Source organism: Phyllopteryx taeniolatus, chromosome 1, assembly GCF_024500385.1.
Source record: "Phyllopteryx taeniolatus isolate TA_2022b chromosome 1, UOR_Ptae_1.2, whole genome shotgun sequence".
NCBI classification, from domain to species: domain Eukaryota; kingdom Metazoa; phylum Chordata; class Actinopteri; order Syngnathiformes; family Syngnathidae; genus Phyllopteryx; species Phyllopteryx taeniolatus.
Genome location: NC_084502.1, coordinates 46358791 through 46374551, shown reverse-complemented (window position 1 = coordinate 46374551; position 15761 = coordinate 46358791). Strand labels below are relative to the sequence as shown.

Genomic DNA, 15761 nt, shown 5'->3' with positions numbered 1-15761 from the left:
TGAAGATGATGAGGATGACGAAGAGGAGCCATGCGGAGGTGTGGCCTTGAGACCAGTGATAGCAGGCGGCTCGGCCTTCAGTGGGCTCCGAGAGTCCTCAGAGATCCCCCCTTTGCCATTACCGTTAACAGCTGGCGTTGTTGTTATAGTTGTGGCGGGACTATGGCTGCCTATCTGGGTGTGTTCTAAGGATTTGGGTGAGGGCGTGGCAGTGGATATGGCAGAGACAGGTGAGGAGGCAGCTGAGCTTCCCTGTGTGTTGGGGGTAGAGGGCAAGCCAGCAGGGTGGATGTTGTTGACTTTGTTGGGAGATGTCGTAGATACAGTGCCTTCTGTCTTTCCCTCACTCCCCTCTGCCCCCCCTGCCAGCAGGGCAGATAGTCTTGGATTGTCTGCGCTAAGGCTCTGCTTCTCACCACCTTCTGCCACTTTGCCACCCTCCCCCAAGTGGATAGCATAGGCCAGGCTGTCGGACTGCGCCACTTTGCAGTCAGCTGATGCCAATGGCGACGGCGGCAGGGTGGCCGCAGTGTTGCCATCTTTGGTAGCGGACACACCGGGTGCTGCCCCACTTGAGGTAGAGGAAGGGGGAAGAGAAGGTGGGGATGGTAGGTGGTTGTGCGCTGGCTGTTGTTGTGGCGTTGCAGCGTTGGAATGTCCAACCTGATTGTTGGACTGCAGGGGGGCAATGGAGTTGGGGGGATGCAGATGAGAGGTGTTTCCCTCGGTATTGGAGCCAAGAAGAGGAACGGACTGTTTCTGTGGCACCTAAAGGAAGGGGACAACCGTTGATTAAGACCACTAGAGGTGTGCAAAATAGTCTTAGGATTATCACTATTTTATTTATGGCAATGTTTTTTTTTTGTGCAGAAGCATTAAATTGCAGCTATCAGGCAGCTGCATTTGTAACGACTAGGGTTATCAAAGGTCCTACGTGGTCATACGATTGTTCCTAGACATTGAATAATAGTGTGACGATGCACCCAAACACCCGTCCGTCACTCTGTGACTCGCGCGCTCGCTCTCTTTTCTGCCGGGAGCGCGTGTCATGCGTTTGTTGTTCCTGCAGAGCTGAGCTCCGGTTAACTGCCTGGTCCCCACAGTTGTGTCCCGCGGTCCTACACGCCCAGAAACTTTTCCCCTGCTGCCTGGACCCTTTCCTCTTGTCCTGCCTCCCCCAAGACGTGGCGTCGGACCGTGGTCATGCCAACAGTACGCGATGATCAGGCAGGGTCTGGTCGGTGTCATACGTGTAGTGTGACCACTCACCCAATTTATGACACCATGTCTTGCAATCTGACATAGCGACTGTCATGAACGACAAGTCGTGTGGTCTGAGCTTGGCATAAGTAATGCATAAGTGACTTTTGTTCAACTGGCATGCACAAAATTCCCATACAAAGGCCTGATTACGTGGTGCTCAGTCAAGGATTTACTCTCCTTTTTGCCCTAAATCTTGCTGATGGCTCCAACCATCATAGAGTTGAAATTGTTAAGGGACATTCCATCAATATTAGTGGGGGTGTATGTAAAATTTTGACCCTGCCTAGACTGGCTTATATCCAGAGCAGGATGATAGATTTTATTGATGAAATCGAGTTCAACTGCCAGGACTATTTATTTATTTTTTTTAATCTATTTATTTTTAATTTATAGGTTTCCCGTATAGATCTTCCGTAGTTCAAAGAGCATCCCCTGCTGACATTTACTAATTACGCTAAAAAGATGGCATGCTGGCTAGTTCACCAAAGCAGTGCAAGTGTTGCCAACTTAGCGACTTTCCAGACCCCTCAAAAAAGCAATTAGTGAGTTTAATTCCGAAGAAATACGAGCAGAATCAGCTAGACATTTTTTTCCGTGCAACAAGAAACAAGCCCGGTGGAAGGCAATTACGTAGTCAAGTACATTTGCGAATATTGTTAGTGAGTGTATGTGTGTGTATACTATATACACACACACACACACACACACACACACACACTGTGTGACAGGAGAGGCAGGATTTTCAGAGCTTTCAGTGACACGCCCAGTGTCTACAAGCTGAAAGAATGTCTCAATTCTTTCGTATTTTGAATCCTGATTTCACATACTTTGCAATTTTTTTATTTCATTCATTCATTGTTAGGCTTATCAACAAGACTCTTGTCTGTGGTGGTAAATTTACAAGACATTTTTTCCTCCTGTACTGTTGCACTTTAACTGTTTCTTCTCATTCCTCTCTTCGTGGCTATCTGCTTCTTCCAAACAATCATCCCATGTTTTTATGGTTCAACAAAATATAATACACTACAGTATATTGTATGTGGAGCCTCAAAACCCCATATGGGGTAGTGGTTTTTCCATTGCAGTACACCGCTTAGATGTTTTTAATTGCGTTGTGTATGACAAAGAGTTGCTGACAGTAAAGTTTTTGCGATGCTCCACTTCCGTCGCTTCTAGTCGTGTCCCTCGGCGTACGGCGGGTGTTAGTAACTATTATTAATAATTATACAGGGTAACTACTGATGCACAAACTCGGGAAACTAAAATGGTGAAGAACAGTGTAACACTATATGTCCACAATTCAGTACTACGTAGTTGTCAGTCTTTGCACAGGTTTTCAGCAATTCAAAAATGTAATGCATTTCGAAACAAATCTCTAAATTTGCTTCACAGGGTCTTTAATTTATCAAGGATCACGCTGTTTTTTCCCCCCCAAGATGAAGCTCTTATTTTCTTTTTATCCTCAAAATAAAAATAAAAATTATTTCTGTGGAAATTGATTGAGAGGGAAAAAAAACAACTAAAATTTTGTTTGAAATTAAGATTTGCTTTGAATAACATATATTGTCAATATTTCGTTTTTAATTATGTAAAAAGTACATAAAATAATCATAGGTAGGATATGGTGTGGCAAAGGTATAAAATGAATCATGATGATTCAAAGAAATCACTGGCACAGAGAGCTGAGGACTTACCTGAGAAGAGATAAGGTGCAGAGGGCGTGGCGTGGTGTCCTGTGTTTGCGTGCTTGTGCAGGTGTGAGGTAGTGCTGAGTCGTCGCTGCCGGCAGGTTGCAGGTAAGGCACATCTCTACTGGGCCCCGAGGCCGTAGGCCCCGGCTGATTATTATTATTACTACTACTACTACTTCTACTGTTACTACTACTGTTGCTTTCACCCACAGGAAGGGAGACAGAGTCTGAGTGTCTGTGTGCCCCAGGACCCACAGGCCCATTGGTCAAAGGTTGAGGGGGGCACAGGGGCCGATGAGGTCCCAGATGGGGCCGCGTGGGATGGAGGCTTGGATTAGGGGATGGGAGAGAATTGGCAGTTGGGCCATTGGGGAAGGAGGGCCGCACCTGACCTCCTGACGCATTCTGCCGCATCTACATGAAAAAATGAAGACCAACATGAACATTTAAGACTAGGTGTGACAGAAGAGTAGATTAGTGCATGACCATGATTTTTGCTAGCGTGTGCATTGCCATAATTTTTACCTGGTGCTGCTGCATCATGGTGAACTGAGCATCCAGCTGCTCCAACATCTGCAGCTGTGTGGGCTTCAGGCTGGCTCGATTACTCCGTAGTTGTTCTAACAACTGCAGAGAACAATAGCAAAAAGAAATTTAAAAAAGCGATGGAACCTGAAGTGAGGAATATAAAAAGGAATAAGCGCAATGACCAACCTGCAACTTCTGTGGGGAGAGGTACCAGTTGGGAACGGGCTGCTGCACTGGATTAGTAGCCCAGGAATCTCCCTGTTTAAAAAATAATGGAATAGCACACGTTAAGCGAAATAAAAAGTCAAATCAAAGAATAAGCATGCGCAAAGACTTACGGAGACAAGCTTTTACCTTGGCAGGGCTGGAAGCTCGCTTCCTTTTGGCTGGGCAGGACTGGTCTTCTGCTTGGCCCAGTGCAGCCACGTGAGGCGGCAGAGACTGACCTGCACCGCTACCCTCTGCAGCATGGTTGGGTTTACAGGCCTGGAGGAGGGGAGAAAACGGGGAGTAGCGCAGGTAAAATGAAACAAGGGAAAAGTAAAGAGCAAGCGGAGGAAGGGTAAATGTAACAAAAGACCATTGAATAATGGTTGGAAAGGAGCAAAGCGCAGATAAAAAGATAAGTGGAGAGAAAGATGCAGAAAATGGGAAATCAGGGAGGAAAAAGAAAATAAAAAATCATTGTTAAACAGTAAGTGAAGAAGAAAAGCAAAGCCAAGCAGAGGATTGAGAGTAAGACAAATGGAAAAAAGAGACAAATGTTGATATTGAAATAATTGTAGCATGTTTAACTGGGGCTAAATGGTTATTAAATCATGACATGTTTTACTGATGCATCACAGTGCCATAGCAGCCCTGGGTGGAAAGAGGGGTTCTGGTTCCTGTAGTAGGCAAAGTTGGAGCTGTTGCAATGACTAAAAGCAAACGGAATGCATTCAACAGTACAATAGGTACAGCTGCCCTCTAACAGAGAAAACATCAGGCTAGTGTACAGCCATGCTATGTCATCACCAGAGTTGTGTGAATTTCTTCTCCCTACAGATTCTAAAACATGAAAAAGACACAGTGAACATTGTGAAATGATATTAAAGGATCATCTGGACCCAGTGAAAGATCTTAGTCAACACATCAATGCACAGTCCAAAACACAACGATCATGCACAAACAAACACTACAACTTCCTACTGTGAAACAGGTATAAATCAATAAAAGAAGTGATGAAACACTAGGGGGCGATAGCGGAAAGAGACTGGAGGCTGAACGCAGCACAACCTCACTGATGGCACCCAAGCCTTGTTACAAGGTCAAATGAGAGTGACAATTATGATTGCAGCCGCTCGACTTCAGAGTTGCAGCTCTTAAATTTGTCACTGTTTAAAACAGATGAGGTGAAGTTGGCCCCTTAAACAGATTTTTCGGCAAAGTGCATGGCGCATGTCTTGTTATAATACAGGAGGTGGTGATGTGAAGGAGTGGGGAGATTAGTGTTTGACTTGAGCGACGAGAAATGGGTGAAGTTGAATAACTACTGGAAAGAAAGGGGGTGGGAGACTGAGTAACACTTGGCGAGACTCCCTCATCATCTAAATAATAGGCGCTGTGAACCAGCTGTGGCCGACAAACTGTATTTGAAAGTGCTATCCCAATACGCATTTAGAAGAGAAACTCAAGCAGTGGCAGAAACAGACAACAATTTTGCAACTGTACATCAGCATAGGAGATGGAGTTCAAGCACAAGTGTTACCCATTAGTGTGCACAACAGTGCATGTGTTGACAGGCGTGACGGCGTGTACATTAGGATTATGTGTTTTGAGCGTCTCGGGTCAAAGGGGAGGGATCTGGTCTCTCACCTGCTGTGGCGCACTGCTCAGGCCTCCCTGCCTGGAGGTGAGCTCAGCCGGGATTGGTAGACTCCATGCCTCCTCAATAAGAGGGAGCATTTTACTTTTACTCTGTGGGCTACTGAGCTGGGGGTTACTCAACTGAGCCTAGGGGAATGGAAAACGACGTGAAAAACCAAAAAAAAAAGAAAAGAAAAACACAAAAGGCTTTTTTGCTAAAATTAAACAAAAACAAAACAAAAACGATGACCTCGAAATAATAATAAAAAAAAAAAAAAAGATCAGCAATGGTACAGGCAGGTTACAGCACAAGTGAAGCAGAGTCTTGGAGCTGCATGGCCATGTGTGAAAAGGGTGGTTCAAACGGGGAGGTAGCATTTGCATGACACTCAGCAACAATAATCCCAAACATGACCCTTAAGGACCGCCGCTGTGTCGTTTTAATACAAATTAGTGGGACTGTGACTCATGCACAAGGTAGAAATGACACTGCTTTGAGGAAATGTGAAAGCAAATATAGAAATGGCATGACATGGCAACTGTCAGGACCCCAGATGATGACATGCCAGCTGTTTGTTTAGTCATAAATAAAGTGGCCTTGAAAGTAAATGCCTCCTGATAGTATTGATGTTGGGATTAATTTGTGTTACTAGAGATTACATGGATTTTTTGTGACATTTACTGTAGCTTTTTGGTAAAGTAGCGTTTTTTACAGGTCGGTTTACTACATTACATTATAATGGCTAGTCAACATTATTGGTGTCCAAATCAATTAATGACAGCTTCCGGAGCACATGTGGCTGGCTGCATTGCCCTGTCACTATAAATTGCTGCACATCTCTCGCCACCCACCTGTAGGCATTTGATTCGGTGGGTCAACATGGTGGCATTGGTGCATGCCTTGCTGCGTGTGGCGTTGATGTAGCACTTGATGGCATCATGCGGCTGGTTGCACGACTCATACAGTGTGCCCAGGTCCATCCAGGCGGCAGCATGGCTGTGGTCCAGCTGCACAGCACAAATGTAGGCCTGCAGTGCATCCATGGGCTGGTTCTGCTGCTGATACAGCACTCTGGGGCAAGACAGTGAAGAACAAAGTGTGTGAAGAGGTTCAGCAAAGAAAGTGATATATATATATATATATATATATATCCCACAAGTTTCAGATGGAGTGCACGGAACCCTTCTTAATTTGAAAAATAAAACATGGTTTATGCGGCACGGTGACCGACTGGTTAGCACATCTGCCTCACAGTTCTGAGAACCGGGGTTCAAATCCCGGCCCCACCTGTGCGGAGTTTGCATGTTCTCCCCGTGCCTGCGTGGGTTTTTTCAGGGAACTCCGGTTTCCTCCCACATCCCAAAAACATGTAGGGTAGGTTAATTGAAGAATAAATTGCCCATAGGTGTGAATGTGAGTGCGAATGGTTGTTTGTTTATATGTGCCCTGCGATTGGCTGGCGACCAGTTGAGGGCGTACCCCGCCTCTCGCTCAAAGATAGCTGGGATGGGCTCCAGCACGCCCGCGACCCTAGTGAGGATAAGCGGAACGAAAGATGAATGAATGAATGAACATGGTTTATTTCAAATTCAAAACAGGTATATATTTTATTGTCTGTGTAGATTCTCAGTCATCCAGGTCATGTACAAAATGAACCACGCATCAGTTGCACGCAAAATCACTGTGTTAAAGAAAACCCACAAAACATGAATTTCACACAAAAAAACAAACTCAATTCAATGAAAATGTACTGCAAGTGAATGTGAATTTTGCTGTTGCCATTCCTCGTGCTATGTGCCACTCTCATAGAGGAACGGCCTTCGTTGTTATAATTCACAACAAAGTCTGTTCCCTTTCTTTATATTATTTCTACATTGCTCGAAAAGGGTTAATTGGTTGGATGAGCTGTCTGACGGCACAGTAATGCTACTCAAGTCAACTGTATCGTTGAAATGTTGTTAAATAAAGATGGTTTAAAAAAAGAACAAAGCATTTCAACTCCAGACGCAGCGCCGCAATGATAAACGGCAATTTTGACGCTCCTTTGCATTTTGAACGGCATGAACAACGCATTCAAAATGCAGTGTAAAAAGGCTTTTACGGATAAAGCACGTACACACACACACGCGGTGTGTGTCGAGTCCTCCGTCGAACCCCAGCGACTGCCTCACCGAACCCCTGGGGTTCGATCGAACCCAGGTTAAGAACCACTGCACTACACCCAATTAAAAAACACATTATGCTATTAAAACATTTCTCCATTGGCTACCTGCTACACATCGTCCCACCCTGCACACAAAGCCATAGAAAACAGTCTTTTGTCGACGTCATTACATAATGCAATGAAATGCAATTGTAAGGGGTATTTTCCACAGTAACTTCGCTATATATATTATATACACACACACACACACACACACACACACACCAGAAAGTATTCAGAAAAGTACTCTTTGGCCCGGAGAACACGAGGTCCACAATTTCCAAAAACAATTTGAAATGTAGACTTCGTCGGATCACAGACCACTTCCACTTTGCATAAGTCCATCTTAGATGAGCTCTGGCCCAGAGAAGCCGGTGGCGTTTCTGGGTCTTGTTGATAAATGGCTTTTGATTTTCATAGTAGAGTTTCAAGTTGCACTTACGGATGTAGCGTCAAACTGTATTTACTGATGATTTTCTAAACTGTTCCTGAGCCCATGTAGCCTTTACACATTGATGTCGGTTTTTGATGCAGCACAACCTGACGGATCGAAGGTCACGGGCATTCAATGTTGGTTTTCGGCCTTGCCGCTTACATGCAGTGATTTCTTCAGATTCTCAGAACCTTTTGAAGATATTATGGACCGTAGATGATGAAATCTCTGAATTCCTTGCAATTGTACGTTGAGGAGCATTGTCCTTAAACTGTTCGACTATTTTCTCACGCACTTGTTCACAAAGAGGTCAACCTCGCCACATCTTTGCTTGTGAATGACTGAGCAATTCAGGGCAGCTCCTTTTATACCCAGTCATTGCACCCACCTGTTCCCAATTAGCCTGTTCACCTGTGGGATGTTCCAAACAGGTGTTTAATGAGCATTCCTCAACTTTCTCAGTCTTTTTTGCCACCTGTCCCAGCTTTTTTGGAACGTGTTGCTGCCATAAAATTCTAAGTTAATGATTATTTGCTAAAAACAAAAATTTTCAGTTTGAACATTTAAATATCTTTGTAGTGTACTCAATAAAATATAGGTTGAACATGATTTGCAAATCATTGTATTCTATTTTTATTTATGTTTAACACAACATCCCAACTTCATTGGAATTGGGGTTGTAATAAATACCGTATTTTCACAACCATAAGGCGCACTTGAAAGTCTTAAATTGTCTCCAAAGTGGACGGGATGCCTTATAATGTGCACCGAGTTCCAACATCTATAAATGTTGTTGTGTGATGAGCGCTCCACTTGACTTGTGTGTGTTTTTTTTTTGTTCTTGTTTTTTTTTAGCATTTACTGCCGACACGCTGCTTACACACAGGAAACCCGGACGTGGCTGAACACAGCTTTACTAAGACTAGGAGGCAGCGCCGGGCGAGTTACGCCACAACTTGTGAATGGATTGTGGATGCTTGTTCGAGCTTTCGCACGGCAACGAGACTGACTCGAACCTGCCGTGTTTGATGAGAACTTGCCCAGCTGTTCATTTCGGATACAGAATATGAGGACCATGTATAATGCGCACTATTGACTTTTGACCCCAAAAAATTTTTTAGGGGGGGAGGGAGGATGTGCATTACACACGAGAAATTACGGTACATGGGTGAGCACACTCTTACCTCGCTGACTTAGTTGTACCGTATGTTCCATCTCAAAACCTACGCTCGCAAAACGCTGGTTTTGATGACTCCAAGAGCCGGAAAGAAGTCCGCAGGCTCTTGAGAATTTTCTATTTGGGCTCCAGTACTCTGGAATGCCCTACCCGCTGATATGAGTAGAAATGATTAAATCCCGACTTGACTTATTTCTACTCTTTGGCATTTAGTCAAAGTCAATTATATGTACAGTCGGCCTGTTTTACTGCCGCGGCAAGAGGGCTAGGGGACGTTAACTGAATGTGAGGCTGTTGCTGTTTGGGTTTTGCGCCGACCAAGTGGGACAAGACCTGAGGTATACCACTTCCCCCGAAGTCGTTGCCATGGAGGATTATGCTTTGACCGACTGCTTATCCTCAATAGGGTCGCGGGCGTGCTGGCACCTATCTCAGCTGACTCTGGGCGAGAGGCGGGGTATACCCTGAACTGGTCACCAGCCAATCGCAGGGCACATAAAAACAAACAACCATTCCCACTCACATTCACACCTATGGACAATTTAGAGTTTCCAATTAACCTACAACGTATGTTTATATATATATATATATATAGCAATATATATATATCGCTATCTATCGCTGAGATGATCATTGTGGCCAGTTAATGAATTTTAAAAGAAATTAGGTTAGATTTTGCTTAATTAATACACTGGTGCCTTGAGATACGAGACCCAACTTTTGAGTTCTTCAAGATACCAGCTATCGGTCAACCATTTTTTTGTCCTTGACTTGCAAACATAAAATGAAGACATAATTTGGATTATGCTAATTTCCATGTACAAAGTTATGAAGATATTAAGAGCCTAATGTAAACGTGGTGAAACTTGCAATCTACAATTAACTCATAAAATGATGTGACAATCAACAACAAACAAATACAATTCAAATAAATCAGCTGTTACCCTATCGAGCACCAGGTATCTGCACTGGCCTCGGATTTATCGATGGATTGCCGATAGGAGATGAAGGCATCCTGGACCTTTCCAATACTAGAGTAGCACCTGCAGGAGAAACCGGCTTTCAGGGATGTGCAGCTGACCAGAGAATATAGAGCAGCTTTCCACCAAGCCTTCTTTCACTTGCAAAATGAACATCTACGACATGAAAAGCTTCAACAAAGCTGCTGTTTGTCTAATGTATTCTAATCAAATATGTGATAAGTTTTTTTTTTTTATTAACATTTAACATTAACATTTTCTATTACATTATTAATGTGTAACGTCTCAGAAATAGAAGAAAAAATACATACTGGAAATTCAGAGGAAAAACATCCCCCCCCCCCCCCCCAAAAAAAAAAAAAAAGAAGAATTTAAAAACAATCTCCAGATAATCCTTTAAAAAAAGCTCAATGCAATAAAAACCTTCTTGGTGGAGGTAATACAACAGTTGAGCTACATGCATTTTGCTTCTGAGTGAGTTTACGATGATAAGCGTGACACATGGGTGCCCCCTACCTGCCCAGGAAGTACCATGACTGTCCAGAGTTGGGATCTGCCTCCAGAGATTTCTGCAGACACTGGATGGCATAGCTGTCCCTACTAGCTTTGTCCCCAAGCTGCTCCACTGTGTGATGCATCCAGCCTGGGGTGAAAAAAATGCACCCACAGGGAGTCAGTCACTGTATACCTCAGACAGATTGTAATGGTCCACGTCGACAAGCATCTTACCAAGCTGTTGCAGGGTAGTGGCTTTCACCTGTGCGGGAAGATCCTCTGTCTGCAGGAGGCTTTCATAGGCCTCCTTGGCAGCCCGATATCTCTTCTGGATGGGAGGAACAGTGCAGAGGTGTTGATAAGAAACTAACCTGGACACCCCTCACCCCCATGTTTTGCTTGTATAGCATGATTAAACAAATCATATCCACCCCTGTACGCCACTAAAATGCACCATAAAGCTGATACTCTCAGCGCAGAGGTATATTCTGATACAGCACAACATGCATTAGTGATACTGCTCAAGAGCCAGTGAATGTGACATTCCCTCTCTACAGAGAGACCATCAGCATACAAAAGAGGGGGAGACAGACGTTCTCGTTTCCGTGGCAACCCCGTCGATCGGCTCGGAATAATTTCCTATCCCCTCCCGCCCTTGCCACCCAATCACGCACCGTGATCCCCCCTTTCATCTGTCAGCACTTGGCTCAAGGAATAGAAAATAACGGTTTCTGTGACTACACTGGGTTACTGTAAAAAATAAAATATATATAAAAAATGTGGCAGCCCTTCACTTGAATTGAAAATAACTGCCAACAAAACAATGACTGTGTACTTGGGAGAGGACAATTGCGAAAGAAAAACACTTACCTGAATCTCATATAAATGAGCAATGTGGAACTGAACTGCAAGAGAAGAGAAAATAAAGTTAGGTTATTCAACAGTTAATTTAAGAAGTAGTCCACCACCACTTCCTTCTTGTCCTTGCATACTTTGCAAAGTTTTGCTGCAGGGTCAATAAATGCAAGCCCAAGGTTGACTGCCCACAATCTAACCGAGCAGAACGGTGGCAGCCACCCCAGCAGCACCTTCTTGTGCGTGGAGCACCGCAGTGTCTGATCTAAACTGCCTGAGTGACTCTCACCAGATAGAGCAAGGGAGGAGAGAGAGAGGGGAAGAAGGATGGGGGCTGCCCTTGTCGTGTGTGCGTATGAGAAGAGGAATGACACACACACACAGCCACACAAACAGTTAGAGGCTAGGAAAAAATGGATACGGCAGTCTCCAAGGTAACACATAGCAGTTAGGGGAGATGATGAAGAGTCCATGTGCCTACGAATATTCTACCCAGCCTAAACATTCTGCTGCATGCGTGCGTGCGACAGATGTTATGCAGTATATTCTTTGATTTTTTTTTTGTGAGGTGAAAGTATCCTTGTTCCAGTATTCATTGGCCATGACACCTTAAGATGCTTGGTGGTAGTCAGTAGCAACACTTTGCGTAAACAGATAACGATGGCTGAACTTACTTTCAGCTTTGGACAAAGTGCAGGGATTGGAGTCAATCAAAGCTAGCTGAAAATGCTGTGAGAGAACATTGGGACAGAAATTAAGAAAGGCACTTCAACTGCCTTCACTTGTTCACAGTCACATTGCAAATTAGAGCGTGGGCCTACCTTTAGACTTGACTCGTAGTCTGTGTTAACCTTGAACATGAGACCCAGTCGAAGGTGGATCTCCTTGGCACGGGAGAATCCCGGGTCAATATACAACACTTCCTGGAATGCTTTGATCGCCCTGGTGGAGGTAAGAAAGGTGGAAAAAAGCACGACTGTTTCAAGATGATGCAGAGAACTTCAACAATAAGAAAATGACGGCTGAGGTCAGAGTTGAAGCTTCCCAATTGTTCGTAAAGGAGACAGCATATGTAAGGGCAACCAAAGTACAGCTTAAGGAGTTTATCAGGAGGAAAAACTGCACACGGGCAAAACATGATCCAAATTGGAACATTCAACACCAACCTCATTTTTTTTTTTTAAGTTTTCCTTTTCTACCTCTACTATATTATTTTTTATACAATTTCTATAATTTTACAAATGTGTACCTCCCAGTAGAAATAATTTACAGATTTCATGTGACACATTACACAGATTCCGGTCTACAACATGTACATTACATTCTATTGGAAAACAGGAAAAGGAGAGCTATAAATCAGGTGGTGGTGTTGTGGGGCTGAGAGGATCATTCCACTGTGGCACTGTGGTGGTGCCTTGCCGAAGACGCAGGGTTCTCAAACAACTTATCCGGTATATAAAATGGAAGGATGGTCGACAGTGGCATTCGAACCTGATTTACTTGGCTACTGCTGCTCCCTGTATCAATTAATATATGCCATCTGGTGTTATCAATTTGGATGGTACATCCACAGCTGCAGTCGACTCAATGTTGTAATTACAATATGCTAATTCCTTGTAGGCAGAATGATTGAATAGTGGTAAGCAAATATGCCTCTGAGTCAAGGGGTTTTGGGCTCCAATCTCAGTTCAATTAGTTGGTGAAGACTCAAGGGGTGTACCCAACCTCTCATCCAAAATAAGATCGGATTGGGTCCAGCTCAACTGCAACCCTAATAAAGACAAGGACAAACATGGATGGATAATTCCTTGCAACTAGTGCCGTCCCAATAGAAACAGCGCTCTCATTCTCTCCCGCCCTAATGTTCTCTGCACTGATAATAACCTATAAACACATACAACTGATTAGTGTAAGCACGTCGCAGAGCTGGGTCGGTCACAAATTTCCAAATGATTTACACTGATTTCTGGACAACTAAATTTGGGATAATTTAGGACACAGTGGTATATAATCCATAATCCTTATCTGATTCTTACAAACTCATGCTCATTTTATTCATGTTTCAAACCTCGATCCAATGATATCCTCTAATTTGATATACGGTGGTTTGAAATTTTTAGTAACAAACCTACATCTTCGCTTGCATGGTAATTATATTATATATTTCCTATACAGTGTTCCCTCGTTTATCGCGGGTGTTATGTTCCAAAAATAACCCGCGATAGGTGAAATCCGCAGTCGGAAACTTTATTTTTTACATTATACTATGTGTTTTAAGGCTGTAAACCTCCCTATTAACATGTTCTCACATTTCTCTCGTTTAAACACGCTCAAAGTTCAAACCTTTGTGAGAAAAATAAGTACATTATTATTATTAATTTTTAGAAATAACTAATTTAATTTTAATGAACAACGTATGAGGTTGGAAACAAGAAATTATTAATTGTGACTCGCGCGTATTTCACGCTTCCTCTGACCGTCCCTCTTCGTACTGACGCCGCTCCGCTGTAGCGTCTTTTTCCGAGAGAAGAACATAGTTAGAGGTAGTTGTTGCCGCTCTTTTTTTCTTCTGGGCGAGAAGATTCTTATAAACACACATGCCACCTACGATAGTTAGCACCTTCCTTTGCCTTTTGGGTGCGACCGTAGGTGCCCTTGCAGCGCGTTTCGTCGACATTGTTGGTTATGTCTGGGAGAAAACTTGCAAACAGGAGGCACTTTCGAGTCACACTGCTAGCAATCGAACACTCATTTAAATTTAGCAAGCCGAACGCATTCTGTGCTGTACAGGAGACATGGCACGGAGGAGATGGATTCAAATTGGTCTACAGTACCATAGCCAATCAGGACGGAGAATACAATGCGGGTTTGTACGCTGTAAAAAACAGCATGCAAAATTGCACTGTAAAAATATCTGCGAAGTCGTGAATCCGCGATAGTCGAACCGTGAAGTAGCGAGGGTTTACTGTATCCACTATTAAAGATGCAAATTTACTCATTGTGTGAATAATAAAGGTTATCTTATGTTACAAATATTTTTAACAATTTATACTTTTAATCTTATATGGGGCGGCACGGTGACCAACTGGTTAGAGCGTCAGCCTCACAGTTCTGAGGACCGGGGTTCAATCCCTGGCCCCGCCTGTGTGGAGTTTGCATGTTCTCCCCGTGCCTGCGTGGGTTTTCTCCGGGCACTCCGGTTTCCTCCCACATCTCAAAAACATGCGTGGTAGGTTATTTGACAACTATAAATTGCCTGTAGATGTGAATGTGAGTGCGATGACAACTTGATTTTGTCAGGACAGATTTTGTTTGAGTATGGTATTTTCTTGACTGAACAGGTCTGGAGGTAATCAGGCTTGAGTGTGATCATTCAAAATTAACCAAAAATTGTGATTAGCCACAATTCATGATTTAACAAGGGGGGGTAATTACTTTTTCACACATGGCCAGTTAACTTTGAATAGTTTTTTTTTCTTAAATCATTTAAAAACAGCATTTTAAAGTCACGTGGATTATATTTTCCTGATATTTACATTTGTTTGATGATCTTAAACATTGAAGTGGGGAAACTGTGCAAAAATATAAGAATTTGAGGAGGTGGCCAATAGTTTTTCACAAAACTGCACCATGTAAAAAAATATTAGACCCCTTGCTCAGTTTCTTGTTCATTTTTAATGCCAGACAAATATAATGACGACAATGAAAAGAGCTCATATGAGTTTAAGAGCTGATATCTAAATCTGGCCATTTTCCATGGTTTTCTGATAACAACCAAAATTATATTTAATAATAAAATTAAGCTTACATATTCTTCAGTTAAAATGGTACTAGGCATTAAAATTAACAAGAAATTGAAGAAATGAGGGTGGTCTAATATTTTTTTCATGACTCAATATGTCATAAATGTAATGTATACAGATGTACAATTGCATAGACAAACACACACAGTATTCATAGGTCGAATATATATGATAATGCTGGCATTGATCTAATTATTAAAAAACAACTCATCTTTAGAATGGGCTCATTCCATTGTTACTAGTCGTGGGACTCCATTAAAAAAATCTAATTAGAGGCTTTGTAATTTATCTCAATTCATTGCATTTTAATCGGAACAATATTTGTCCCATCAGGCTTTTTTTTTTTTTTTAAATGGATTGTATTGCATGACTGAATCAAACAATAGACACAGACATCAATACTGTCAATGCTCGAAAAATGCATTTAATTTTATTTCAATACAAAACCGTACAAAAACAGTAAAAAATAAAAATAAAACTATATATT

At 42.8% G+C, this 15761-nt stretch overlaps 1 protein-coding gene and 1 long non-coding RNA gene across 2 annotated transcripts in view; both read right to left on the bottom strand.

Annotated features, from left to right (window-relative positions):
- LOC133489344 (histone demethylase UTY-like) overlaps window positions 1–15761 on the bottom strand; it is a 77785-nt gene that overhangs the window by 18206 nt on the left and 43818 nt on the right. The window contains 13 exon segments of the mRNA XM_061798355.1: window positions 1–768; window positions 2958–3368; window positions 3480–3581; window positions 3669–3740; window positions 3837–3968; window positions 5337–5474; window positions 6180–6399; window positions 10086–10184; window positions 10638–10764; window positions 10851–10944; window positions 11487–11521; window positions 12146–12200; window positions 12293–12413. Coding sequence (XP_061654339.1) covers window positions 1–768; window positions 2958–3368; window positions 3480–3581; window positions 3669–3740; window positions 3837–3968; window positions 5337–5474; window positions 6180–6399; window positions 10086–10184; window positions 10638–10764; window positions 10851–10944; window positions 11487–11521; window positions 12146–12200; window positions 12293–12413 — 2374 coding nt within the window.
- LOC133489378 (uncharacterized) overlaps window positions 15681–15761 on the bottom strand; it is a 2712-nt gene continuing 2631 nt past the window's right edge. Inside the window, exon 2 of the long non-coding RNA XR_009791884.1 lies at window positions 15681–15761. This exon is cut by the window's right edge and continues 1126 nt beyond it. This is a non-coding gene — a long non-coding RNA (uncharacterized LOC133489378).